This window comes from Artibeus jamaicensis, unplaced genomic scaffold (assembly GCF_021234435.1).
Source record: "Artibeus jamaicensis isolate MK-2021 breed Jamaican fruit bat unplaced genomic scaffold, CSHL_Jam_final contig_444, whole genome shotgun sequence".
In the NCBI taxonomy this organism is placed as follows: domain Eukaryota; kingdom Metazoa; phylum Chordata; class Mammalia; order Chiroptera; family Phyllostomidae; genus Artibeus; species Artibeus jamaicensis.
The window spans coordinates 10,261,917-10,288,490 of record NW_026521831.1 but is presented as its reverse complement, the minus strand read 5'-3'; the positions used below and the strand labels follow the sequence as shown (position 1 = coordinate 10,288,490).

Sequence of the window (26,574 nt, the reverse complement as noted above, 5' to 3'; positions counted from 1 at the left end):
TCAAAACTATGAAAAATAAAATGGCAACAAACTCACAACTATCAAGAATTGGATCTAAAAAAGAAAAACAAACTAAGCAAACAACCAGAACAGGAACAGAATCGTAGTTGCGGAAATCTTTCAGAGGGTTATCAGCTGGGAGGGAAGAGGGAGAAATGGAGGAGAAGGTACAGGGATTAAGCATAATTCTGTAGATACAGAACAGATGGGAGTTTGCTAAGAATAGTATCAGAAATAAGGAAGCCAAAGAATTCATATGCATGACCCATGGACATGAACTAAGGTTGGGGGAGGAATCTTTGGAAGGAAGGGGGGTACTGGGTAGAGGGAAACAAAGAGAGAAAATTAGGACAACTGTAATAGCATAATCAATAAAATATACTTAAAAGTATCAATATAAATGCATGAAGTTATGGAGTGTGCTGTGCTTATGTACAGGGTGGCAAGAGAGGGTAGGGTGACAGGAAGCGCCAATGAGAAAACAAATGGGGTAAAATGTTAACAATAAGTGAATCTGGGCAAAAGGCATACAGCCATTCTCTATACTACTTTAAATTATTTCTTTAAAAAGTAATGTTTAAAAAGCCAACCCAGCGCACTCTGGACCCTACTCCTCAAACAAGATGAGTCTTTTTGCCTCTCATCTTCCTTTTCCCTCTTCTCTAAATCACTCCGCTAAGCTTAGAAACATCTTCTTAATGAAATAAATAAATAAGTAAACAAAACAAATAAATAACAGCAAATATTGCTCTTGCTCCATAGCCACTGAGGTCCTAGTGAAAGACCTGCCACAATTTCTCACTTTCCGTCTACCTTGGACCCCCTCTGGCCTGGCCCCTGCCATCCCCCCACACAGACACTGCTCTTGCTCAAGTCACCAAACACCGCTCAGGCTGCCAATACTGACGGATCCTCTTCAGTTCTTATGCTACTGACTCTTCCACCGCATTCCACAGTGAGGACCACACCCACTTCTCTTGCCTTTGGATCCAACACTGCCCATCGGTCCCTCCAAACTCTCCTTTTCCATTTCCTCATCCTCAACCTGACTTCCAACGGTTACAGTTCCTAAGGTTCTCAGTCCCCTCTGTCTAGAGAGGAGGTCTCATCCATTGCCATGGCTTCAAAAACCACATCCATGCTGAAAACTCCCAAATTTGTTTCCTCAGCCCACGGCTTTGCTCTGAACTACATATTCATACAGACCAAGCCTTGATCTCATGGCTTGAATCGTCTAAAAACTCAGCTCTTGGTCTCCCCAAACTCCAAATCTTCCCATCTCAGTAAGTGCCACTTGAGCTGCTCACATCAGGAAACCCAGATCAGCCCCTGGATGTTGAAACTACAAGCGAGATTTTTTCTTTATGCTTTTCAATGGTTTAAAATTTTCCTACAATAAATATATACTTATGAACACACGAATTAATCAAAATTAAAAGAACCAAAACTTCTTTCTTTGAAACAGAACAAAGCATTGAAAACAGAACACAATGCTTTATAGTCTCTATATTTACTCTTTTACTTTCATAAATATCTAAATGAGGATACAAAAAAGTTAATATTAATTTTATTAATTACCAGAAGTGTTTGGATTTACTGAAGACATCACGGCATTGGCTTCTATCTAGAAAAGAAGAAAGAATAGGGCATAAAATTTCATCAAACTTTTTCACAGTGCAAGTCCTTAATTCCTCAGGAAGAGACTGTATTTTAGGAGAAAGTAACTCTGTTGGGCCCTGCAGGCACACGATGTCACAGGACAGCTATGACAGTCATTTCCCTCTTTCACCAATATCTGTAAGACACCAGACGCTAATCTGCTACAGGCTCTAATGACCCCAAAATTCTACTCCATTGACCAAAACAGAGTAAGCACAGAAAATGGACTTGGCTGTCCCAAATGCGGCATAACCTTAAAGGTGACCTTTCCATTTTAGACAAATATATAAATTGTCACAATGGGCCAGATGGTTTCATTTTATGTTTTTCCCCCAATTGTAAAAAAAAATGATGTTGAAAATTTGAAAAATATTAAAAAATTATGAAGACAATTTTTAAAATCAGCCATCCAATGAAAGCCATTAACATTTTGGCCTAACTTTTTCGTCTGTGCATTTTAAACATATTTAATCACACACTGCATATAAAGTTCGGGGACCTGCCTTCACTAAATATTATACAATACGGTGGGGACCATCATGGAATTAGAACCTTGACAGCACCTGACTTAGTTTCTCTACCTTGGGTTCCATGCCCGGCCCTTTCCTGTTTCCTCCTGCCTCCCCCACAGGGTTCCTACCGCATCTTCTTCAGGACGTCCCCGTCCCCTGCCTCTTCTCTTAAATGGTGCTCCCCAGTCTTCTGCCCTCAGACCACTGCCCACCCCTCTCCGCATACTCTCCTTGGGCAATGCCACCCAGTGTCCTGTGTTGAGCGGTATACCACCTGTGAGCTGAGGAGTCCCCGGTCTATCTCTGGCCCTCACCTCTCCCCGCCCCCCTGCCCCCAATTTCAGATTTACCGTATCACAGAGAGGAAGCCCAACCTGAGAGCAGATCTTCACGGCCACACCCCAGCACCAGCACGGTATTTGGTGAGTGAAGGCACCTGGCACACTCACGGCCCCTCAAACCTAATGTGCCCCCATCAGAACTCCTTGACTTTTCACTGAAACCTGTCCCCAAATTTTCGTACTTGGTGGCATCACAGTTGCTTCAGTCCTGGTGTCACGCGACTCTCTTACCATCACCACGTCCAATCAATCATAAGGGCATGACTTCTCCCGCCACCACGAAGCGCTCCCAGGCACTCCCTATCAGAGGCCCGTCGGGCTCCTCTAGTCTGAATGACACTCGGACTCCCATTACAGTTGTCGCTAGACTCTGACCGTCACTAGGGTCAGAACCTCCTCCTTCCCCTTCACTTTTTGTTCTTCTCTTAGTTAGTCTCTGTACACTGAACTGTAAACAACTGCAAAGCAGGGGCGATGTTTTATTCATTTTCTATTTCTAGCAAGTAGCAAACTCTTTTTATTAATTAGGAACACAATCATTTCACTGGGTAAACAACTGCATGTGATTTATGACGTGAGTGTTTTAACTGCTTCACGACCTGCATTCAGCAAATATTTCATTTACTCAAATGCAATACTCGAAAAAAAAAAAACCCCAAACCTCAACCCAGTAGAAAAGTAAAAAAAAAGAAACTATTACATTTCATACAGGGTACACATTAAGTGTTACTTATTTAATAAAACTTTATTCTACAAATGCTTGGTAAGTGTATAGGTGACTTGCTATACCAGTTCTTTACTCTTTAGTGATCTGCAGTCAGTAAAACACTTCATTAGGTTAAAAATACAAAAATACAATCCAAAACCTCAACCAGGTATGAAAATAAAAGCTAAAACCTGTTAAACTTCATGGAGTGAACATACATAAGTTACCACACCACCATACCTGTCACCAAGTTCCTCACTTACACTCCGAAATTAAAACCAACCAAGTAGACTCCAGGGTGATATCTTTCCAGTGGAACACAGTCATAAAGACAATGCTTCAAAGGCAGAGTCTGCTTAGCTGACCTGCTTTAAAAGTCCAGCTGAAATGACTGCAGGTTAACAGAAGAGCTGCAATTTCTGGGAGCCGGCCCTGGCTTCTCCTCTGAGCTTTGTAATCAGCCACTCAGTAACGGACATGGCCTAGTACTTGAACCACTCTGAACCCACCTGGGGTATTCATATGGTCACAGACCATATTTACCATGTTGTGATGCATTTAAGCATAATGAAGGACGGAGAAGTGGGACATCATGTGGTCTCTGGCTTTGCTGGGCTTGCACAGAGCCCCCGCATGAGCAACAATGGGTCAAAGTGATAGCCAAGCTGTTTGGTCTACCAAGGGCATGAGGGGAAAGCATTGCAGGCAGAGTCCTGAGTGCTCCCTCTGCTTGATGACTCCAGCTGAATTTCTTAATCCTGGACAAGATCTTGCCTCGGATTAATTCCAGTTCAGCAGCTTAACAAGAGCTGGGTCCCACTTCTAGAATGCGATGTAACAGCACAAAGATGGGGGGGAACGGGAAACTGGCCCTACTAAAGTAGGAGAGTCATCGAAATTCAGCTCTACTCTCATTATTAGTAAACTAATGCAACCTTTCCTAGAGACCAATGTCCAACAACAATTCAGATGTGCCTAGGACTTGTACTTCTAGGAATTTCTTCCACGGATGTACACCCACAAGCACAGATACAGATACAAAAGGCTGCCCACAGCAGCAATGTTTGTAGACACGAAACATAGGGGAACCAATCTAAATGACCAAAACCAGGAAACTGGATAATAAGAAGACTACGTTTTTAATGGGGTGGTTGTGGGTGCTTTTATGTTCAACTACCCTTAAGTCAGAAAAGACAGTGATATTTTCATGTACATGTTTGCCTTGCAGAGGAAATTTTGGAATGATACACAAGAAAGTTCCTAGTGGTAAACCGTAAGTGGGATTCCCGTAGTGGGGTGGGGGGAGGAGTTTACATGCAACTTTATACTTTTCTGCAGTTTGAACTTTTAGTATGTTAATGTATCACCTCTACAATTTAAACAAAGAAAAAAATTAAATAATAAAAAAACCCCTGCAGGTCACTTCCTCTGTGCCCTCCCTCTCCACACCTTCCGAGCAGCTCATATTTCACGGGCTCTAGTGAGATGGCTTTCTTAATGCATCCCTAAGTTGGGTTCTAGAGGAAAAAAAAATGAGTAAAATTCAGCACCGGGCACATCTCTGAAACTGCTTATAAGGCAGCGATTAACCATATAAATATCTTAAGCTAGCCCTCTGCACTCTACCACGAGGATCCATTCATCATCAGAGCTTCTTATTGTCTGCCCCATCCCTAGACACAAAGAAAGCTGTACCTTGGAAGGCTTGTACCCGAACAGCATTACAATAGCAACTTTAAAGTCCTCTCTGCTTAGGTAGCCTTTGTTATCTTCATCACAGACTTTGAATACCTAAGGAACATTAAATATCTTTCGTTAAGACAGAAACCTTTCAATTGTTCTATTATTTTTCTTACTAGTCTTAATTTGAGCCTCCAAAACCTAAAACTCGGCCCACCAGTAGGCTTGCAACTGGAGTGTCATCATCTCGCTGTTAATACTCAAAAAATCTTAATTATTTGCTAAACTTACCCCTCAGAAATTGCAATGACTTAATCGCTAAACTGACACAAATTAATTCCTTTAAACTTCTGTGATAATTTCTGCCCAAAATTCGGTCCGAGGATTAGGATACTGAAGCAAAGGGACTTGCCTGCTCTGAAAGGCAGGAGGAGATATGCAGGTTGTTACTGAACTACGCAGCGAAGAACAGAAGGGACTTAGAAGTAGCCAGGACACAGGACAGGGAGCCAGAGCCTAGCAGCACTAGGCTCAGGCATCAACAATGACACTTGGGATTGACAGACCAGTCTTAATCTACGCAACCCCGAGTCAAGTTAAAATCCGAGACACCTACTTCCACCCATCTCTTGTGTTCCGAGCGGCTGGCTTCCCACGTCTTTGGCCGGGCCCCGACCTGGGAGAAGAACATCTCGACCGCCACAACCAAATCGAGACAACCCAGCGACCTCCGCAAGCCCAACGAACCCCAGCCCACCCACCAAGCTCGCTCCCGCTCGCGAAACTGAACGAGGCACAGCACCTCCAATGTCTGCTCCCATTGGACGATCCGCAAGCCACCGGTGTTGGTGCCGCAGTTCTATTGGCCAGAGGCTTTGTTTAAGGACGTTTCCTTGGAACAGCCTATGGCGGAGAGTCTCTCGGGTCCGCCCCCGGCGCTGGACCACGCTGGGTCTGGTCCCCTTAACTCCTTATGCGCGGCTGGAGAGCCAGCTCGCCCAGGTCCTACTTCAATGACTCTCTGCCCCCACACTTCGCAATAAGTTACTTTTGATAACTATGATCTACCACAGTGTGCTTTCATAGGAGACACAAAGAGTGTGGACAAAGCATATGAAGAATCGAACAAAACGAGCCAAGTCCAGCATTCACGCGCAGATCAGCAAGTCATTGGGTTCCGGCCGCACGGGGTCAGTTTTGTCCTCCCTGAATCCCCAGCACGTAGCACGATGTCTGGCACAGACAAACCGACTGAACCGTGAGGACATTTACACAGGTTAGTTTCTTCAGTTGTCCGGGAGAGGAGGTTGTATGAAAGAAACTCCAAGAGTAAGTAGCACAAACAGCACTGAGCCCAAATTCCATCGCAAACATCCTTATTAAAGGTAGGGGGTGTGGAGAAGGCTCCGTTTTGCAACCGAGTTAGTCTCGGACCGCTCTTTGTTCAGGCAAATCAGTAAGATTCAAAAGCACACGCACGCTCAGAGACATACACACCGGTTTCAAATCAGAAATGGGCATTCGAGGTCGATTCCGAGGGGGAGCTCATTTAACTTTGTATTTTACAGCAGGTGTAACACTGTGCGCCCCAGGCGAGCCCGCTTCTCCCGGGACACAGGTCTCAGCCCTTAGCCACCTCGATGCTCAGCTGGTCCTCTCTCGGCCTCTAGAACCACCGCCCCCCACCCCGCACCCCAGCCTCGAGCCCCGAGAGCCTGAAGCTGTCCGTGAGAATTCCAGTGAATGGGATGTGTTTTGCTAATTAACTGAGAGAAGGAGGTAACAGTTATTTTCCTCTCTCCGGTTTTATTTTTTGTTTGTTTGTTTTGTGTTATGTCCTTTTTTGAGAGAAGTGGCCAGGAGGTGAGCCGAGACCCAGACACCAAGTCACCCCTTCGCCTCCTGCTGGGAGAGCTCGTGGCAACCCCTTGTATCCGGCGGTCTTTGGGACCCAGCGGCGGACGTCCCGGAAGGGGAAGGCGAAGGCGAAGGGGCTGAAGCTCCGCCGCGAGGTGCTCGCCGGTGCCGGGAGAGTTTGAACTGCGCGCAGGCGCCGGGACCGAGGAGGGGCGGGATCCCGAGCGGCTGCGGGCTTCGGAGCCACCGGCGGCTGCGGGAACTGGGCCTGCGCTAGTGCTGCTTCCGGCCTGGTGGCGGTGCGCGGGCAGCGTGGATCCCGCGAAGTCGTGAGGTCCCGGCGGGGCTGGAAGCGGAGCATCTTGTAGAAACTAGGTAGGGTCCCCTCCTAGGCCTCGACCTCCTCCAGTGCCTGTTAGGTGCGAGCAGCTGGCGCTGCAACCCGAGTCCTGCGGGAGTGGGGACGTGAGGCTCCCCCTGCCCCGGTTCTTATTCCGGCTTCTCGGCTTAGTTAGGTGGGTGGTCTCTGCTGTTAGGGGTGAGAGCCAGCTCATGGTGAGCGTTTATCCCATGCTGGACATTTAACCTTTCTGTGCTCAGTTTCCCCGTAAGTGGGAACAGTCGTGGTACTTGGTGTAGACTTCTTGTGAAAGTGAAATGAGTTAATCCCTGGTGAAGCGCTTCGATTGGTGCCTGGCCCAAGGTAAGCGCACAGAAAAGTTAGCAGCTGTCATTATTGCCCTAAACGTACCCCGAATCCACTCACTTCATTCCATCCCCGCCGTTTTCCATCAGGCAGCTCCCCGAGTGTGTTTGCAGGAGCTTCCTCACTTCGACTTCTGTCTCCTTCCAAATCATTCTCCACTCAGAGTTGTTAGAAACGGAATATTTTTAAAGGGGTAAATAGGACCAAGGTACTCCCCTGCTTATTAAAGCCCTTTGATGGAGCCCCACAGTTCTTAGAATAAAACCCAGTATATTTACTCGTCCCCACCCTCTTCATCCTGGACCATTGTGTTACTTGACCAAGTCCTTCCCTCTGCTTCTGCAGTTACTACAGCCTGGTTCCCAGCTCGTGGCCTTTGCAGGTTGGGTTCCCTCTACTTGGACTACTGCTTCACCCCACCGCTGCTGGTACCTTTCATCCTCCAGATCCCACTTAAATGTTACTTATTCAGAGTGTTCCATAGTAAGGGCATCCCTGATTCTGTCTCACACCTGTAAAACGTAAGGAATGTCTGTAAAGATATCTTGGTTTTTTTGTTTGTTTATTTTTCTGTCGGGCTTTTTCTTCCCCCCTGAGATATGTTAGCTCTTCTAAGGCAGAAAACGTTTGTATGTGGTTAACTCTTTATTCCCAGTGCTTGGCACATGGTGGCTGCTCCATAAGTATGTCGGATGAATGAACTCAGGAACGTAGGTATGATGCCCCTTTTATAAAGAAGGATACTTAGGTTCAGCAGTTAAGTAACCTGTCTGCGTGCACATTTGCTACCTAGTAATGACTAGATTTGAAATCAGGGCCCATGTTTACCCACTAAAAGGCCCCAGAGGGTCTCCACGGAGGAGCCTTACTCCTGTGCCCTCCTGATGTTTTCTGCAAACTCTTTAAGCAGCAGCCAGGTGTAGTATGGCGGGGGAGAAGGAGAGCTAGCAGCTTTAAGAGGAGTACTCATTTGCATCCACAAATTTTTCAAGTCCTTAATAAAAGCTGTAAAGCTTCAAGTTGGCAATTGGAGGGGAGTTTCTTTAGATTTTCAACCTTCTCGGCATCTATTTTCCTTTTGTGAGATAGAGAAAGTAGAAACTAGACTGTTTGGTTTACAAAACAAAAATGCTTTGCTTCAGTACAAGTTCTTTGTGGGACTTAGCGTTTTGATTTAGGATCAGGACAGTAAGCTATTACGTTAGTTGGGTGCTCATGGAAATATATACTTCTAGGTAATGTATATATAGAATCGATCATGTGACACTGTTTTGAGGATTTTCTTAAGATTTATGGTAAGTAGCTCATCTTTGGGGAAGTAAGAAATAATCACTGAAGTCCTTCAGGCTCCAGGCTTCAGTGAGGGATAGCTATGTAAATCCCAGTTTGGCTGTAACAATTTGAGCATCCTCAGAATTACTCTTGAAACTTCTTAAATTGGCCTGAACGCCAGCTAACCCAGCAGCTGGAAGCTTCACGGTCAAGAATGAACATTTTTGTTTTGTTTTGGACTTTGGCTCAACCCCTATTCCCGGGGCATCTAAGAACAAGATCTAGGTTGAAAGATTAAGGGAGGGGAGGAGAAGGTGACCAGGATTTTGGCTGACACTTTCTTTGCCAAATTCCATAGCAGAGTTTGGTAATGTGTCCCTAAGCACCTGAAAAGCAGCTGATGTTGGTTACGAGGCTCAGCGCCTGGTAGGTATCAGGTGCTGTATGTATTGTAGACACTCACAGGACAGGGAATTTGAGAGCAGGAAAGCTAGTTTACCAATGTCCTAGTGAATGGGAAGTAACAATATTTCTGTCTTTCATTTCCAGAGATATAATGTCTCAGGAAGGTGATTATGGGAAATGGACAATATCGAGTAGTGACGAAAGTGAGGATGAAAAGCCCAAACCGAACCATCCGTCTACCTCTCTTCCCCCCAGTGCTGGGCACCAAGCAGCCTATGAGCCTAGGTACACCTGTTCCCAGGCTCGGAAAGCCGCCCACAGGAGGAAGATATCACCCGTGAAGTGCAGCAACGCAGATGCAGCCTCAGAAGTTTCACCCCCCAAGAGGCAGAAGAGCAGTTCCCAGGAAGAGCTGGGTTGGTGTCTCTCCAGCAGTGACGATGAGCTGCCCCCGGAGACGCAGCAGAAGGTGGCCGAGAAAGTGGCAGTCAAAGAGGAGAAAGGCATTGCCTCGCCCAAAGACGGTGCTGCCCCAACAGCTGGAAATCACGGCCCTCCTGCCCGCCATGCGCTCACAGAGGACAAGGAGGAGTACGAAACGTCTGGGGAAGGCCAGGACATTTGGGACATGCTGGATAGAGGGAACCCCTTCCAGTTTTACCTCACTAGAGTCTCAGGAATTAAGCCCAAGTATAATTCTGGAGCCCTGCATATCAAGGGTAAGTGGCGCCGGTGTGGGGAGCTGCCAGCCTGCTCGTGCGGGTGAAACCCGGGCGGTGGAAACCCAGGTGGTCGTCCAGAGTGATCTCCGAGATCCGCGTGGTCTTGACCACCCTCAGGGAAAAGAAAAATGCCATTTTAACGGCAAACTGTTTACTTCGGGCAGGAAATCAGAGGCTGTTTCTCACAACCCCGTAGATGAACACTTAGTGTGACGTTTTAAATTGTTTAACTTTTCACTTAGAGATTAAACTTCATCAACAACAGTTTATTCATGAGGTAGCAAATACTTGACATTGGCAGTTCTCTTTGGTCCCTGAGTCGGCAGCATCACAGTTTTCACAGTGGTGACTTGTTAGAAATGCAGGGTCTCCGCCCCACCCACATTCAGTGGGGGTGAGGCTCTGCAATCTGTGTACCAAGCCCTTTAGAGGGTTCAGATGCCCGGTCAAGTTTGAGGACCACTACTTGGCAGCCTGGCTTTGGTTCTTGCCAAAGAAACTAAAAAAAAAAAAAAAAAAAAAAGCCGGCATGCAAATAGGTGTTTTCATTCTGAACCAAAAGATGGTCTTTGGTTGCTTCAGTTATTCCCCGGGGTGCATCTGTGTGATACTGTGTTATATATTTGGTCTTCATCTCTGGCATATTTGGTTTTTGTTCTAGGCTCCTGAAACAGCTCTAAAGTAATAAAGGTCAAGGGAGTATGTTTTGTTATTTATAACAGGCCCTTCTCAGCCACACCTGGGCTTGTGTGAATGAGGTGACGTTGGGAAAGCCCCTAAGAATGGGGGGCTGGTTGCCCAGTGAACCAACCACACGATTAAAGGTGGAACTTGCAGCCTCGTCGCCCACCTCCAGAGAGAGGAGAGGGACTGGAGGCTGAGTTGATCACTAATGGCCCATGATTTAATCAAAATGCCTGTGTAACAAGGCCTCCTTAAAAAACCCTGGCTGAGTGGGTCTGGAGAGCCTCCAGGCTGGAGTACCCACGGAGGTGCCAGGAGGAAGGTGCTAGGAGAGGTGCCAGGAGGGAGGTGCTGGGAGGGCACCAAGCTCCGTACCCTTCCCCATGCCCCGTGTGGCTCTTCCGCCTGGCTCTTCCCAAGTTGCACCTGTTATAGTAAACCACTCATCCAAAGTGCTTTCCTGAGTCTTGTGAGACTAGCAAATGATCAGACCTGAGGAGGGGATCATGGGAAGTTACAGGCAGAGAAGTCCAGGAGGTCTGGACTTGTGATGGGCGTCTGAGGTGGGGGCTGAGCCCTTAACCCGTGAGATGTGATGCCAGTGCCAGGTGGATGGTGTCAGAATTGAATGAAATTGGAGGATATCCGGCTGCAGAGAATTGGAGAATCGGTATGTGGGGAAAACCCAGCGCCCTTGGTGTCAGAAGTGTTAGGTGAAGAGAGGAAACAGTTTTCCTTTAAGGAGGAACAACAGGAGCCCAAGAATCAAGACCCGGGATTTGAAACCTGGCTTCACCGCTCCCTCGCTGTGTGTGTGATTAACAAAGGACCCACCTGCCTTTCTTTATATTTCAGTTTGCTCTTCTTTTAAACTGGGGTCTCAGAAAAAAGGAGGGAAACACAGGAAGTGACCGGCACAGCAGGCTAACATGGCTGATACACAAAGTGAACATTATCCTTATTCCGGATCACCTGTTTTTCTGGCCCACTCTCAAGATTGGGTTATGTCCCACCATCAGTAATGTTTTAATTGCACATAGTTATATAATTACATATTATATATCTTCTCTGATACGTAAATGTTGGTGTATCTAACTCCACACTGTAAGGGAGTTAGATTTGACAGGTCATTTTTTTTCTGTTTGAGATTCTCTTGTGTGGGTACTTTCAAGAAATATGGGCCAGATCTCAGTGCTTTCGTTTTGTTTTGTTTGACAGCAGTGGATGCAGAGAACTGTGCAAGGTTTTGCCATGTAATAAAGTGATAAAGACTGGCTGTTAGCACCAAGATGAGGAGGAAGCGGAGGGAACGTTGAGATGGGAGCTTTGCACAGAGCGTCTCCTTTAATTCTCACAACAGCCTGTTAGGAGATGTGACAGCTGTCTTCCTCGGATGCGCAGCGGATCTGCAGTTTAGGCAAATTGAAAACCTGCCCAAGGTCACAGGGATGGTAAATGGTAGAGCTGGGGTTTGAGCCCAGGAATTCAGCGTCTTAACTGTTCACTGTGTCAGTCCAACGTGTGGAAGGGGACATACGACATGTATTGGGTTGGCCAAAAAGTCCGTTACGTTTTTAAAGACATTTTTCATTTTCACCAATAACTATTGATTTGGCTATTTTGACTATGTTGGCTTTCTCCCACGTGGTATAACATTGATTGTTATCAATGTGTCAGTTTGATCACTGTCAATTTCACCTGCTCTACCAGACCATGGAGCATCGTCCGCTGAGAAACCTCCAGCACGAAACTTCACAAACCACTTTTGACACATTTGATCAGTCATAGCACCTTCTCCATATACCGCACAAATCTTTTTTGTGTCTCAGTTGCGTTTTTACCTTTCTTGGAATAATAAAATATAATGTGCTGAAAATGTTGTGTATTTCTTCTGTCTTCAGTATTAAAATGGCTGCACAAAAATTCACCAGTTTGGATTTTTTTTAATGCACACTGATATGACAGTTGTCACAATACAGTCCAACAAAATTGTTTTGAATGAACTTAAAGACAACTGAGCACTACTAGAGCCATCGAACTGAAAAAAGATAATTGACTTTTTGGCCAACCCAGTACAAAATTGTGGGTTGTTCAGAAGATGTCACTGAGGAGGAGGGGCCGCAGATGGGCCACGACAGATGAGTAAAACCAAGGTGGGAAGAGCAGTGACTGGTGGGGCGGAATGGGGGGACACTGTCACGGACTCTGTGGCAGTTTCATCTCCTGGTGCTACAGCTCCCCCGAAGGTAGGAGCTTCCCTCAGAGGAGTTTTCTGTGCTGTAAAGCCTTTGTGCCTCGGCATCCAGCTCGTGTCTGGAAGGCAGGAGGCGCTCAGTAAATACGGGTCACAGAGGAACGAGCCCATTCTTCATCCTCGGAGACACTGGGTGGTTAAGAGCAGCAGTGCTGGAGCAGACTGGGCAGCCTGGGTTCAGATCCCGACTCTGCCCCTGCCTCCGGGAGACCGTCCCTCACGGACACAGTGGGAGCCACAGATCCCGCCCGGGAAGCTGTCAGAGAGGAATAAGAGTTAACACGTGGGAAAAGTGTCAAGAATGGAGCCTGGCGCCTCCTGGGTCCTGTGCCAGTGTGGCTGTTAGGACCAGGGGTGGCGATGGTGAGTGGTCGGGTCCTTCCTGTCGAGGTGGAGTTAGTGCAACGTGAGCTCCAGCCTAACCGAAGTGGCGCTGGGATGGGTGAGAGATGGGACTCCCTCAGAGACAGCAGAGAGCGCTGGAAACACGCGTGTAGAGCCGTGGCTGCCTCTGCCTCCCAGGAGCCACGTTAGTCCCGGGCTGGGGAGGCAGAAATTAGGAAATCTGGAAGGAAGAACAACATGCATCATCATTGTCCTCATTGGCAGCTTCTAAAATTGACCGCTCATCCAGTATTGAAGTTGTAGCTTTTAGTTTTATATTATATTGTGTTAAAGAAAACATGGTATTATTACATAACAAATTTTCCCTTGAATGTTACAGGACACTGAAGTCTTAATTCTGTAGTAATTTTTCAGTTCTCTGTTTTCTAAGCCAAATTTTGAGCATTGGTGACTATTAAGTCAGTTGTGATTATTTTTTTATTGATTGATTTTGGGGAGAGAGAACAAAACATCGATTTGTTGTTCCACTTCTTCATACATTCATTGACTGCTTCCTGCATGCGCCCTGACTGGGGTTGGAGCCTGCGGCCTTGGCACATCGGTATGACGCTCCGGCCAACTTAGCCACCGGGCCAGGGCCTGTTGAGATTATTGTTACTGGGAAATTTTTATCAAAATAAGAATTAGGTTTAAATATTTTGTCTTCTCAGATATTTTATCGCCTCTGTTTGGGACACTTGTATCTTCAGCACAGGTAAGTTTTTGTTTGCTTGTTTGTTTGGGGGTTTTATTTTTTTATGAAAGGGGAGAAATAATTAACTCCGTAAGGAACTATGAGCGATGGGGACCCGAGTCTCAGTCCGCTGCAGGGTCCCTGAGATGGCACATCCACCAGCCACCAGCATGAAACAAGGGCACCGCTGTCAGTAGGCTCCTGGCTCTGGATGAGGCTGCAAGGACTGGCTCAGGAGTCACTTTGGAAATGTCAGCCTGAGGGCTGGGGACACCAGTGATCTCCTGGGACTCTGATGCAGCCCCCCAGGGAGGTTTGGGTAGAGAGGTGAAAGCCAGCTCAAGTTTGATTTAGAAAAGTAAGACATTTGCTGCAGCTACCAAAAAAATGAAAAGGTGACGAAAAGTTATATGACTCCTTTTGCACGTTTGGTTGCTCCCACCAGACAGGGCTGGTCCCTTCATTTTGATAAATCACTTAATGCCCCAGGCTGTTGACTCAGTGGTCAGGGAGAAGGTCCCCCCTCTGAAGAGAGCAAAGGGTTCGGGGCCTCGCCCATTTGGCGTGGCCCGGAGAGTCCTCCTCCCAGGTAGAACCATGGGGTGGGTTTTTGTCCTAGCTAGCCCGAGTCCCTGTATCCAGGAGGAGGGGCAAGGGTCGCTCAGGTGTGGGGAGGAGCCTTTTATAATCCCCTGGGGGGAGGGGTCAGTGGGTAAGTCCCTTTGTTGAAGTTAATCGGAGCCAGTACGAGGGCTGCCCACGGAGAGGGCCGCCTCGGAGCCGCTTTCTCAGGACTCCTCCCCCGTTGGGTCCCGTGGGCGTGTGTCCTCTCCAAGACGGATTCGAGGCTTGTTTCTGAGTATTGTGGCAGTATTACTGCCTAGGTTTATAAATGAAATATGTAGTCTGTCATTATTTCAGTGTTTCTTTCCATTAGTGACCAGTTCTCCGTGTAGACTGCCGGGCTGGATTGCCCGTGCTCAGTGCCTTGTCTTTCTCCCCCGTCCAGTTCAACTACTGCTTCGACGTGGACTGGCTCATGAGACAGTATCCACCCGAGTTCCGGTGAGTTCCCTGTGACGCCAGACGGCGTCCCAGCTGTCAGGGGCTTTAAAGCACAAGGTTTGTGCCTCTCAGGCAGCTCCCTGCCATCTTTCTGAATCTTTTAATCCAACCCATCATACACACCTGAAGTTACCTGAGAAAACGACTTTTTTATCTGTTCTAACTAATCACGTGCATTCCTTACACAGATCTTATCATTTCCCTCCACTGCTCAGTCCAGAAGTAGATGACGACAACCTCCAACCCGAGTGAGATAAGTTTATGTCCAGGGTCAGTGTGAAGGCCAGGGCGCCGCCTCCCGCTTGCCGGCCCGTGAGCTCGCGGGCACATGGCCGTCCTGCTGCGCTCCGCCTGCCGCCCCAGCGCTGCTGTGAGACTCTCCCCAGGGTTCTTCCTGCAGCCTAGGGGTTGATGAAGGTGTCCTGGGGCCTTCCCCGCCCCAGGCGGTGGAGGAGGTAGAGTTTCAGTCCGTCTTCTGGGGGTTCCTCGGCCCGGGGTTGGGCAACGCAGACCGGGTGGATAGCATCACACCGTGACGACGTGCACCCGTCCTGGTCTTTAACACATTTACATGACAGACTCCATGACAGCAAGTGAGGTCCAGAAATGCTCGTGCAGGGAAAATGGTTATCATATCCTCTCGGTCCTTGGTGCGTTTAGGGGTCACATGGTGGAAGCCCTCGAGTTAACAGTAGAGGAAATGCCGTTCAGACTTCCCAAGGCCTCGGCACTCAAGGGCTCGTATTGGACCTACAACCCATGGGATTAGTTTTAGCTGCACGTGACAAAAAACCCAAAACAACGGTGGCTTAAACAGTGAGAACAGCATTTCTCCAGCTTAAAAAGTCCAGGTAGTGGGCGTCAGGTCTACATCGGGGACCGCCATGGCTCTCAGAGACTTAGCCCCTCTGTCTTTCTGTCCCACCACCCCCGCGTGTGACTTCAGTCTTCAGAGACACCTTGGGGTCCAGGATGGCACCTGATGCTCCAGATCCCTGGTCTGTGGTCCAGGTGGCGGGGGAGGAGGCTGAGAGGGCCACATCCCAGCTGTGTCCCCCTGAGCAGCCTTCCTGGAAGCCCCCCTCAACACCTGCCTGTGTTTCGCTGAGTGGCCCTCAGTCCCAGGACAGTGACGGGCTCTGAAAGAGGCAGTGAGTGAAGTCAGCCGACACACCCTGTCCTGACCGAGACCGGCTCTTGTCAGGAAAAGGGAGGAGAGGCCAGGCATCAGGAGGCAGCGAGCCGTGTACGTGGGTCGTCCCGGCCACGGCGTCCTTAGTTGCATTGGCACTCTGTCATGTGTCCCTTTGCTTCTCAAGTTGCCATACCTTTCAGGTGTTGCCAAAACACAGACTTCAGTTCCTGGAGACGAATCTGTCGGGCTGAATTGTCTCACTCCCAAACAGGGTCGCGTTCCCACTCCCAGCGCCTCCGAAGGCCTCCCGATTCAACAGGAGGGCTGGTTCGGGGATCGCCCAGTGAAGGTGAGGTCATTAGGGTGGGTCCCACTCTGACGATGCCTCGTCCTCACAGGAAGGGAGATTGGGACACGGATGCACCCAGAGTGAAGGCACAGGGCACCCTGTCCAGACGCTGGGGGAGGGCTGGAACAGGGCCCTCCCTCACACACACACACACACACACAGGGCCAGCCCTGCTGACCCCTGACCTCAGACTTTGTGCTTCCAGGACTGTGAGACAAAAGGTTTCCATGGTTAAGCCCCCGCTGTGGTGCTTCACTGTGGCAGCCCCAGCAAACTGGTGCAGTGGCTCCGGTACTGGTACCGGGCTCTTGGCACCTGTGGTCAAGGGGCAGGAGGGTCCTGCCGGCCCCACACCCACTCGTTGCTGGACGCACCTTGGGAATGTCGTCAGGAGCATAGTCAGGAGGAAGAATGGCTTGAATGTCAAGTTCAGGTAAAAATCCGGACTGTACAGAGAGAAAAACTCAGATCGTAGAGGCCTGCACCACCTTCTGTTGTTGTACAGTTGCCACCTGTAGGAGGGTTTTCCAGAAGAGCAGAACCTGGTAGGAGATACACAGGGCAGGGGGACAAATCAGGTTTACAGCTGTGAGAACATGAAACACAGTTTATTCTTGCAGCATTATTTATTAACTATTTTCCATGCAAACAACTGTAAACCTACTTTTGCCCGCCCTATATGTGGAGATTCGTTGTGGACAGTTGGCTCGATCAGGGAGAGAACAGATTCCCCCTCTGCCTCCCCCCAACTGGGTGTGCCCCCCCCCCACTGAGTCCACCTGTTCACCTGCTCTTCTCGTCCGGAAACCCCCACGGACTCGGCCAGAGGTCATGATTGGACCGGGCACCCCTTGGCCCTGTCGGGTTGACACATAAAATTAACTGTCACAATGGCCTTTTTGTGATAGTTTTTGGAACCAATGAAGTAGAAGGAATTAATGCAGACTTCAACCTCTGTCAATACTATTTCATCCTTCAAAAAACCCTGATGACCTGATAACACCAGTTGTTGCTGGGTGATAGGTGCTTGAGTTTCTGTTACCTCGTTCTCTGGACTCTTTTTCTAGTTGTAAAATAGAAAAAAGTTGGGAAGGCGCGTTCCTTATTTTACTTGGACTAACACGTTAGTGGGAGTTAAGCAGCCAGGCACTTGGACCGGAATTGCGTTTCTGTCATCTTCCCGTCCATGGCTTGGCGCCCCTTCGTGTGTGCTGGGGACCCCTCGGCTCTGCAATTGGAGGATGCGGAAGCGGCTATAGTTGCTCATCTTGCTTAATTACTTGTTGGAGAAAGATCCAATTTCTTTTTCATTGGGAGCACTCGTAAAGGTATATTGATTTCTAAGGACTATCTCCCTTTGAATTACCTGGAGAAGATTGTGATTCCCTTAAAAGCCTTTTCAATCTGGCCTGTTCCTGAAGAGCATTTGTATGTCGTCCTTCAGGAATTCAAGAACACAGCATTTCTAGTGTACCTTGGGCTCATTGGAATATAACCACCTTTAATGAGTCTGCATCGTGCTGTGGAAGTGGGCCTGTTCACTCATGTATCCTGGGAGTCCAGTGCAGTGTCTAGCACACAGTAGGAGCTTGGTAAATGCAGACCTAGTAAGGGTCCAAAAAAGGGAAAGAAAAGAGCATCGTATCTTTTAACCCATCTGAATTTAAACATATTAACACAGAGCTGTGTGCCCTTTGGGACCAAAGAAAGTAATTCATTCAGCCCTGGCTGGTGTAGCTCAGTGGATTCAGTGTGGGCTGTGAACCAAAGGGTCACTGGTTCAGTTCCCAGTCAGGGCACATGCCTGGGTTGCAGGCCAGGTCCCCAGTGGGGGACGCATGAGAAGCAACCACAGGGTGTTTCTCTCCCTTTCTTTCTCCCTCCCTTCCCCTCTCTCTAAAAATAAGTAAATAAAACCTTAAAAATGAAAAGAATTCATTACTCAAGGACTTTCTTGAATCACAGCCCCTCTGGGTTGCCACGGAGCTTCAAGATTCGGCCACGTGGGCCCGAGGTAAAGGCGAGTGGTCGGTGGAGACGAACCAGCTCTGTGTTGGCCCCATCCTCAGTTACCACTGAGGCCAGACGCTCGGTGGGTGAGAAGGAAGCTCACATTCCCTCACTCGGCACGAGTCCGGCTTTCTGAAGGACGCGCTTTGAATGTGCTCCCACTCCCTTTTCAGGAAGAAGCCGGTCCTGCTTGTGCACGGCGAGAAGCGGGAAGCGAAGGCTCACCTGCACGCCGAGGCGAAGCCTTATGGGAACGTTTCCCTCTGCCAGGTGAGCCGCTTGCTGCCCTCTGAGGTCGTGCTCGGTCTGCGAGTCGGAAGGCGGTCAGACATTTCACCTGCCCACCTGCCCAGTTCAGGAATTCTCTCTCCAACACCCCCAACACATACCTGTCTAGCTTGGGCTCAGATGTTGCCTGTGGTGGCCCCTGTGGTTAGAAAGATTCTTCTTCACATTGACCTCGTGTCCCTGCATTAGTCAGTGCTCTTCAGGGACACAGCCTAGGGCAGGGGCAGGGGGGAGGTTTGGCGGGGGGTAGGGGGCACTGGCAAGTCCGAAACCCAGGGAAGAGTGGGTGTTGCAGCTGGAGCCCACAGGCGGTCTGGGGGCTGAATTCCCCTTCCTGGAAGGAGTCAGCCTGCTCTCCAGCGGGTGGGGTGAGGCCCGCCTCCCGTGGGGAGGGCAGTCTGTCTCCCTCAGAGTTACTCTCATCTGAGCTCGACCTTCATGCGGCACATGACCTTCACCAGGACACGGGGGCCCCGCCAGCCTGGCACATGCACTGAATCTCAGCCTTCCTCCTGTGACTTCTATGCACTGGTCCTGATTCCTCCCCTCTGGCGCCACACAGCGTAATTCTCCTCCTGGCATGTGCCGGTGATTCTCATACTTGACCACATCTCCCTTACGTGTCTTACTTTCTCCGGTCATATCAGAGGCACCACGGATTCCCCGTCTCTCCCCAGCCTCTGGTCCTGCTTTGGTTGCGTCTGGTCAGTGTGCCTCTCAAACCCGGGTCTCCGTGCCGTGGTTGCACCGCTGCACTTTAGGTAGTTGGGAAACGTTCCTTCTCCCAGTGTGTTTGCTGCTCACCTACTCAGACAGGCCTTTGCCCAGCAGTTGCCTAAGCTCCTGTTGTTTGCTTTGCTTCCCAAAACAGAAGAGGTCAAACTGCAGGAGGAGCGCTCTCATCAGACTAAGAGTGGTCAGAAAATTAAATAACACAGGAATCTTGGAAACTCCTGGTTAAATCAGTAGAAGCAGTGTTTTTCACACACTACCTGTCCTGAAAGTTGAGGAGCCGTGGTGGCATGCTGCAGACCCACCACTAGAGGGCGGGGCGAGCTCTGTCTTCCAAACCTGCAAAGAGCTGTTGCAGGAACTCCCAGGTCTAGTCTGAGGGGCAGAAGGGTCGTGGCCCCATCCTGACTTACTGAAATACCTTATGTCTCTTGTGTGTACAATGAATTCCTGGCTTTGACGTCAGTCAAAGAACCAGCGGATGATAAAACTTCTCTTATTTTTATGCTGGGGCCAGAGGTCGGAGGTGGAGGCCTGCTGGTAGTCAAGGTTCAGGCTACCGGGGTTCTGCCCCAGCCCCCATGTACCAGCTGTGTCCTTCGGGGCTCATCTTCAAGCTTAACTCCTTCATCTTTAAAGTGGATTGCTAATACCCTTCTTCACAGGTTGTTGTGCCGGGGATTTGGGGCGTTTGCCCCTGAAAGCACGCATTTAATTTTATCTGTTGAAGTTATTATCCTTGATTTTGTGGTTAGACTTGCCAAAACCACACAGTGGATAACAAACCTCAACTTGACAGCCAAGTCTCTTGGCCACTGCTTTTTCTGAGCTAAATGTCAGTTTATAGAGTGGCAGTCTTCATGCTAATTTTGTAATTTTAGAGTCACCAAATATGGTTCCCTGCTTTCTGTCTTTGGTGGCCCGACCGCAAAAATGCATGCCGGCCTGGGACTGTCCCCAAACCGAGTGCCAGGGTACAGTGGACTGGGCCACCTGTCTGTGAGCACCTGCACAGCAGGGCCTGTGTCACGCTCACCTCTGTGTGCCCGTTGCTTACACTGCCCACAGTGAGCAGCCCCACCCACCATCCCGTGGTAGGTGGGACAGGGAGTGGCGCCCTGCCCGGGGCAGCCCCCTTCCTGCACCCATGAGACGCCTTTTCTTATTCATGCCTGACAACTGCCTGAAGCCCCTAGCAGCCCCATCATTCCAAAAAAGGAAAATAAATAGGCACAGAGATTTAAATATTTTCCAAAGTCACGCAAAGTCGTGAAGCTGGGACTTGTGTGTTCCTAACTGCTGTTTTGACGTTTCTATTTTCATTCTTTCATAGCCCACATCTTGGGTACATTCTGCTTAACCAACGTCTTGCTACACTGGGTGCTAGATATGATGTTTTGCTTCTCAACCCCCCTTCCATTTGTATGTGAAGGTATTTTGTAACACAAACGTGGAATTAATAATATACATTCTTTATTTTCAGCACTTGCTATGTTACTAAGAACACTTCTGTTTTAATACAATAACACAAGTCTTTCTGCTGCCACCACATTCAGTGTTCTTTGACTGCACTCTGAAAACTTTTTGCATTTATTAATTTCTGTATAAACCAACTTATCTTATTTTAAAACTTTGTATAAAGTCTCATTTGTTTTATTAGTTTTTTGACAACTAAAGAAATTTGGCATTTCAACTCCTAATTACTATAATTAAGAATGTAGAAAGTATTGAATCATTCTGAGTTACTTTTAAAAATCTTTTTTTTTTTAAACGAGCCTCCCTGGGTATTAATAGAAGCTGTGTTGTTGATCAAGAGCTTGTCCACTAGAGGGCAGTAAAAGCAGCTTAAAAAAAAAAGACTCATTTACTTACTTAATGTTACCTACTTAATCCTAATAGGATAGAGATGTTATTGAAATGGTTTTTTTTTTCCAATAACTGACTTGACTTCTTTTTTATCCTAGGCAAAGTTGGATATTGCATTTGGAACACACCACACGTAAGCAGTTTTTTTGAAAGGGGAGAGGGTACGGTTCTAGGGGACCAATGCATGCTGTCCTCAGAGGGCACTTAGAGGGACTCGAGTGTGATGACTTTGCAGGGGAACCTGTCAGTAAAGAATTAGAGGAAGTGGCGTTGTTTTCTAGCAGCCTTAAGACAAAATCCTGGGATCCAGCTTCAGCAGCAGGGCCTGAGCCCCTGGTGCAGTTTCTGCGTTCCGTTCGGGGCGTCCGTCACAGGAGGGGAGAGGCCCTGGTGTGCAGTTGCGGTTGTGGGCGTGTGTGTGTTAGTGATGTGCCTGCAGGCTCCTCCGCCTTAAAGACAGGCTGGTGATTTTCGTGAGAGTCTGAGTTGCCTCACATAGAATATTGAGGGTCGGCTCCATCCTGGGACGGAAAAAGATTGTTTTACAGAAGGTCGTCACCTCAAGAGGCCGATGCCTGTTCTAGATCAAGACGTCTCAAAGATTTCCTTTGGAATACTTTTCTGAGCCCTTGCCAAACAGACAGGGAAAACTTCTCTGTTGCTTCCCATTTCGCACATCATACCCAGTTATCAACTGGACTCCTGTTTTAGGTGAGTTTCACAGCTGTTTTCGCTGAGTCCTCCTTTTACATGTATGTGAGCGCATTTCAATTTTTTTTAAATAAATCCCCCTTCTCCAGAGAGGATGTGTGAGGTGGATGTGACAAATCCTCGTCTTTCATCGAGACCAGTCATGAGCTGGGTAGCCGGCCACTTGCGGCGTGTTCCTTCGGGTGTCTGTCTGTCTGTCTGCAGGGCAAAAAGGAGTCTCCAGGAGGGAATGTGAGCATTCGTGATCAGTGCTCCTCGTGTTACAGTGACGTGACACTGTAGCATGCGTTCAGCTTCCCTGTTACACATTGAAATTGTGTTTTGCCAACGTGCTTTAAAGAAAGGAACCAGAGTGGACAGAGCTGGGCCATTTGGTAAAAGATACCCACCAGCCCTCCAGTATCTGGTCTTAGGTGCTGTTCAGTAGACGTTGCAGCATTTACCAACCTTCCCGAATTGGGAGCTTCAGTCCAATAGAGGACAGGCTTTGAGGGTTGTTGACAGTGGACTCAGGCCCCCAGCTCCCGCGGCGATTATTCCTTGGGTAGCATTGAGTCCACAGGGTGTTACTTTCATCAGAGGATGCAAAGTCGCCTTGAATTAAGGCAGCTCAGTGTCTTTCCTAAACCGTCAGTGCCAGGTTCGGGTGCTGGCCACACGGTCCCTGCCAGCAATCAGCAGTTCATGGGCACAGTCACCCTGTTTTTGACAGGCTAGCAGACAGCAGAGCTTGTGGCTTTGACCCCGGAGGGACCGAGCATGCTGGGCCTGGCCAGGACCTAAGGCAGGAATGCTCGGCTGAGCCCAGAGGGGCCATCCCTTTTTAAGGCTATTCGGAAAAAATCGGGGTCCTTCATTTTTTAGGCCAGAGGCTCCACGTAGCAGTTTTCCTTGGGCGGGTGCTGGAGATGGGAATTTCTGTTTGCTCGCTGCTGAAACAGACTCCTCGTTCGCTCTGGTCCATCCTACCCTCCCCAACAAATGCACGCACTTTGCAAGTTCTTTCCTCCTCCGCCTCCCATCAGACACCCTTTCCAGTTAAACCCAAAGAGTTCTTCATTCGAAGTTGTAAATGCTTCGGTGCGTAATTAGAGAACTTTTCCCAACTACACAGCGTGTGTTGTTTACATTTTCTTAAAATGACAGTATCTTGTAGGAGATTAAACTTACATCTTGAAATTACTTCCAGTTGCTTATTTTTAAATGTTTTAGGAATTATTCATTAAATATCTGTTACGTTCTCGAAACACAGCTCTAGGGGATATAAAGTGTTTTGAGATGGTTTTTGTTCTTGCAGCTTTTAGTCAGAGGCAAGACAAGCGTATGATTTAGAAAAGGAGGAGCCCTTCCAGCCCATGGTGGCCGCTGTAAACCACCTCCCAGCGCAACAGAGTGAGGCTGCCACAGGACACAGGGAGCGGCCTTGAGATCCCGTTCACTTGGGCAGGCCTGTCTCGGCCGTGGGCTCTGGGCCAAGCATCGGGAAGTGGCCAGGTGTGGCCCATCCTCCAGGAGCCCAGAGTCCGTTGAGGCACGTTGGACATGCTCCATCCGTACTTCGGCGGCAGGCCCTGCGAGCCCAGGCTGTCCCCCTTGCAAGGCTGCGAAGTGCTGAAGCTCTTTGGTTCCCCCAGAGCTAGGGGCAAGGTTAGCTTGGTGGCCCTGAGAATCCTGGGTGGGAAGGAGGGAAGCCAGAACAGCTCCCTGCCCACTGCCCCTGTCTAACAGGGACTGGCCACAGTGTGTGTGTGTGGGGGGGGGAGACATGTCTCTTTCCACTTCCACCCGCAGTCACCTGTCTCCCCCAGATTACATCATCCCCTCGCCCACTCCTACCCTAGTGCAGTGAAACATGCAACCCCTTGTCTGTCCCCACAAAGCCACATGCAGCGAGAGGACGACCCGGCACGTCTGACCCAAGCAAGCTCTTCCTCTGGCTGGTTCTGTGACTGTCGCCTTCCCCAGCCATGGGTTCCCCAGTGGAATGGGTCTGGTGGCGCCAGCTCCGGGTCACTGTGGGCACACGGCGAGCTGGCGTCCTGCAGAACCTCCAGAAGAGTTTCTGGCACAGAGGGCTCTGCAGACGCAGGTTTCTTTCCCCCTTCATGGAATTGCTTCAGATTTGGCAGGTGTCCCTTTTTGCTGCCCCTGCAGCTCAGTAGGTAACATGCAGGCCAGCGTTCTTCAAGGGAAACCCCACATCTTACCCCTTTTTATCCATTTTCACTTGTGACCTGACGGGCACGAGCCATCCTGTCTCTGAAAGGATTCGTGGGACTCCCCCAGGTTCGTTCACTGTTCTGCGCTGGGGCTCACTGACGTCAGTGCGTGGTTCCCCTTGTAATTGGTGCCTCGCTTAGTGGAAATATTTGTAAAACGCACATCACGAATTCTTATTCTTAATTATAATCAGCTGCAAATTTGGTAACTACATAAATTTGCCCAGACTCCAGAGCGTACGTGTCACAGATGGAGGGAGGCTTGGCTCAACAGCTGTCGCTTCCCCACGTTAATTTGCTGCTTGCTGGCGCGGCTCAGATTCCCGTCTTGGCAGGAGCGGAATCCCGTTCTCTGCTCGCACATCCTCGTCCGCGTCTTTTTATGCTCAGCCCATCCTGTCCAAACACTGCCGGTGTTGTTGATCAGAGAGAATAACGGATGAATGACCTCTGTCAGTAAATGTTCAGTACCATTTTGGCCTTGAGGAGAGAGTCTCTGGTTGGACAGGGAGCTCAGATTCACCTGAGATAATTAGAAAACAATCAGGAAGCCAAGAACCATCCAACGGTGCGTGACAGAAGAAAGCGAGGCATCGAAGGACTGACGGAGTGAACCGGTGAGCGAGAGCGCTTTACATCCAACAAAACACTGCCGTACTCCGTTCTCACAACCACGCAGGGAAGTGAAAAGGGGAGGTGGGTTGGGCCTTCACATCACAAGTAAAAAAATCAAGGTTCGGCCACTGAATGACACAGCATCGTCACACAGCGTCTGCCCGACGAAGGCTGGAGCCGAGGTGCCTGGGCTTCCCACGAAAGCCCCTCTGGCTGTGCCGTCCCCTCTCGCTGCCATTAAATGGTGTCTGGTGGCCGGAAGCCTGCAAAGGCCCCATGGGGAAGAGAGGACTCACCTAGGACTGATGGAGAAAGAAGAAGAGTTAATGGAGAAGAAAAGGGGAGACAGACCTCGAGTCCAGGCACACTGGTGACAAGTGTGGCACCTGTGCAGGGTGAAAAGGCAGCTTCTTTCAAACTCTTGGTAAACGGCAACCCGCGGTGAGAAAGAATCGTTGGTTTTAGTTTCCCACACACGTCTCTGCTTATCTGGTGTCGTGCGGTCCATGTACCAGTACTGAACTGAAGGGGGCGCAGTGCGCTGAGTTTATCGTTTATTCTGGGGCGGTTTTTTAAAAATGCTAGTAATGACGCAGTGAGAGGTTGCAACCATTCTTTGGAAAACACTGGACAGGAAGGGTCCTATTGTCCCTAATAGTGACAGATGGTGCTGAATAGATGGCAGGGGCCGCCTGGAGGGGCAGGGCCTGAACGCCAGGCCTGGCCGTGGGGGCAGGACGGACGGGGCAAAAGCGCACGGACCACCACGCACTCGAGCATTTTGGAAGGTGGTTTTCTGCCGAGCGTTTGAGCAGACCTTGATAATATGTAGAAGAAAGGGTGATTATAAACATTAAAAGTTTGGGTAATATGGGAGTTTGGAGAATTCCTTTCACTATTACATTTGCACTAGGAAGGTATTACGTTTTTTGAAAGTGCTGTTAATGCTTTCTGACGCCTTTTCTGGTTTTGAAGGAAAATGATGCTTCTGCTGTACGAAGAAGGCCTGCGGGTTGTCATCCACACCGCCAACCTCATCCGCGAGGACTGGCACCAGAAGACGCAGGGGTGCGTGGCTTCCGTCCACGTCACGGCTGTGGCGGGTGTGCCGTGGCGGGTGTGCTGTGACAGGGTGTGCCGAGGCGGGTCAGCGGCCACAACACTCGCTCTCTTTTCTTTCCTTTTCTGTCCTTCTGATTGTATAAAACCCACTCGTGTGGCGCAGAAGAAATACGTGGGCAGAAGAGAAGGATAGCAGTCTTCTAGTATTTTCCCCCAGTTTCTCTCTCTTGAGGTGACCAGTGTTACCAGGTTGATGCATAATCGTCCATAACTGTCTCTGGTCTACATGTAAACACAGGCAACTGTCTACACTCACCAGGTTTTTTTCATTGTTTTTACAAAATGGGATTTTACACATTTCACAGCCAAGTACATCCAAGTGGCTGAGGCAGGAAAGAGGACACCGGGTGGAAGGTCTGAACGTGCCCCGGTCCCAGCGAGACCTGCCAGAGGGCCTCTAGTCTCCGAGTACCCCTGCGCCCACTGGCGCCTGGGCTTGCCCTTCCCGGTGGGCGTCGCAGGAAAACCCGGGGGTGGCCACTGCTAGGAGTCTCCTCGCCCCTGACCAGCGTGGTTTCCCACAGGACGAGTCCACACTGGCGTCTTTTCAGGGCCCCTAACACGTTCAGTGGGGCTGCGAGTCATG

General features: G+C 49.1%; 2 protein-coding genes across 11 annotated transcripts in view; one reads left to right on the top strand and one right to left on the bottom strand.

Moving 5' to 3' along the window:
- The window catches only part of EFCAB11 (EF-hand calcium binding domain 11), a 123,822-nt gene extending 118,145 nt beyond the window's left edge, over window positions 1–5,677 (bottom strand). For both annotated transcript variants that reach the window (XR_008391805.1, XM_037130416.2), the window contains exons 1-3: window positions 5,515–5,677; window positions 4,914–5,009; window positions 1,579–1,624 (exon numbers count right to left, since the gene is read on the bottom strand). Coding sequence is in view for 1 of the 2 variants with exons in the window: in XM_037130416.2 (XP_036986311.2) it covers window positions 1,579–1,624; window positions 4,914–5,009; window positions 5,515–5,589 (217 nt within the window). In the remaining variant the exon portion in view is untranslated. The remainder of the gene's footprint in view (window positions 1–1,578; window positions 1,625–4,913; window positions 5,010–5,514) is intronic.
- Window positions 5,678–5,892: 215 nt separating this feature from the next.
- Window positions 5,893–26,574, top strand: part of TDP1 (tyrosyl-DNA phosphodiesterase 1) — a 69,497-nt gene continuing 48,815 nt past the window's right edge. For 4 of the 9 annotated variants that reach the window (XM_053666046.1, XM_053666044.1, XM_053666045.1 and 1 more), the window contains exons 1-7: window positions 6,796–7,130; window positions 9,283–9,857; window positions 13,854–13,897; window positions 14,886–14,941; window positions 18,609–18,705; window positions 21,420–21,454; window positions 25,842–25,934. In XM_053666046.1, coding sequence (XP_053522021.1) covers window positions 9,290–9,857; window positions 13,854–13,897; window positions 14,886–14,941; window positions 18,609–18,705; window positions 21,420–21,454; window positions 25,842–25,934 — 893 coding nt within the window. In that variant the 5' untranslated portion in view covers window positions 6,796–7,130; window positions 9,283–9,289. Of the gene's footprint in view, window positions 6,175–6,466; window positions 6,678–6,795; window positions 7,131–7,151; window positions 7,459–7,905; window positions 7,983–8,585; window positions 8,757–9,282; window positions 9,858–13,853; window positions 13,898–14,885; window positions 14,942–18,608; window positions 18,706–21,419; window positions 21,455–25,841; window positions 25,935–26,574 lie in introns of those variants that run through there. The other 5 variants (XM_053666041.1, XM_053666039.1, XM_053666040.1 and 2 more) reach the window with 5 other exon arrangements.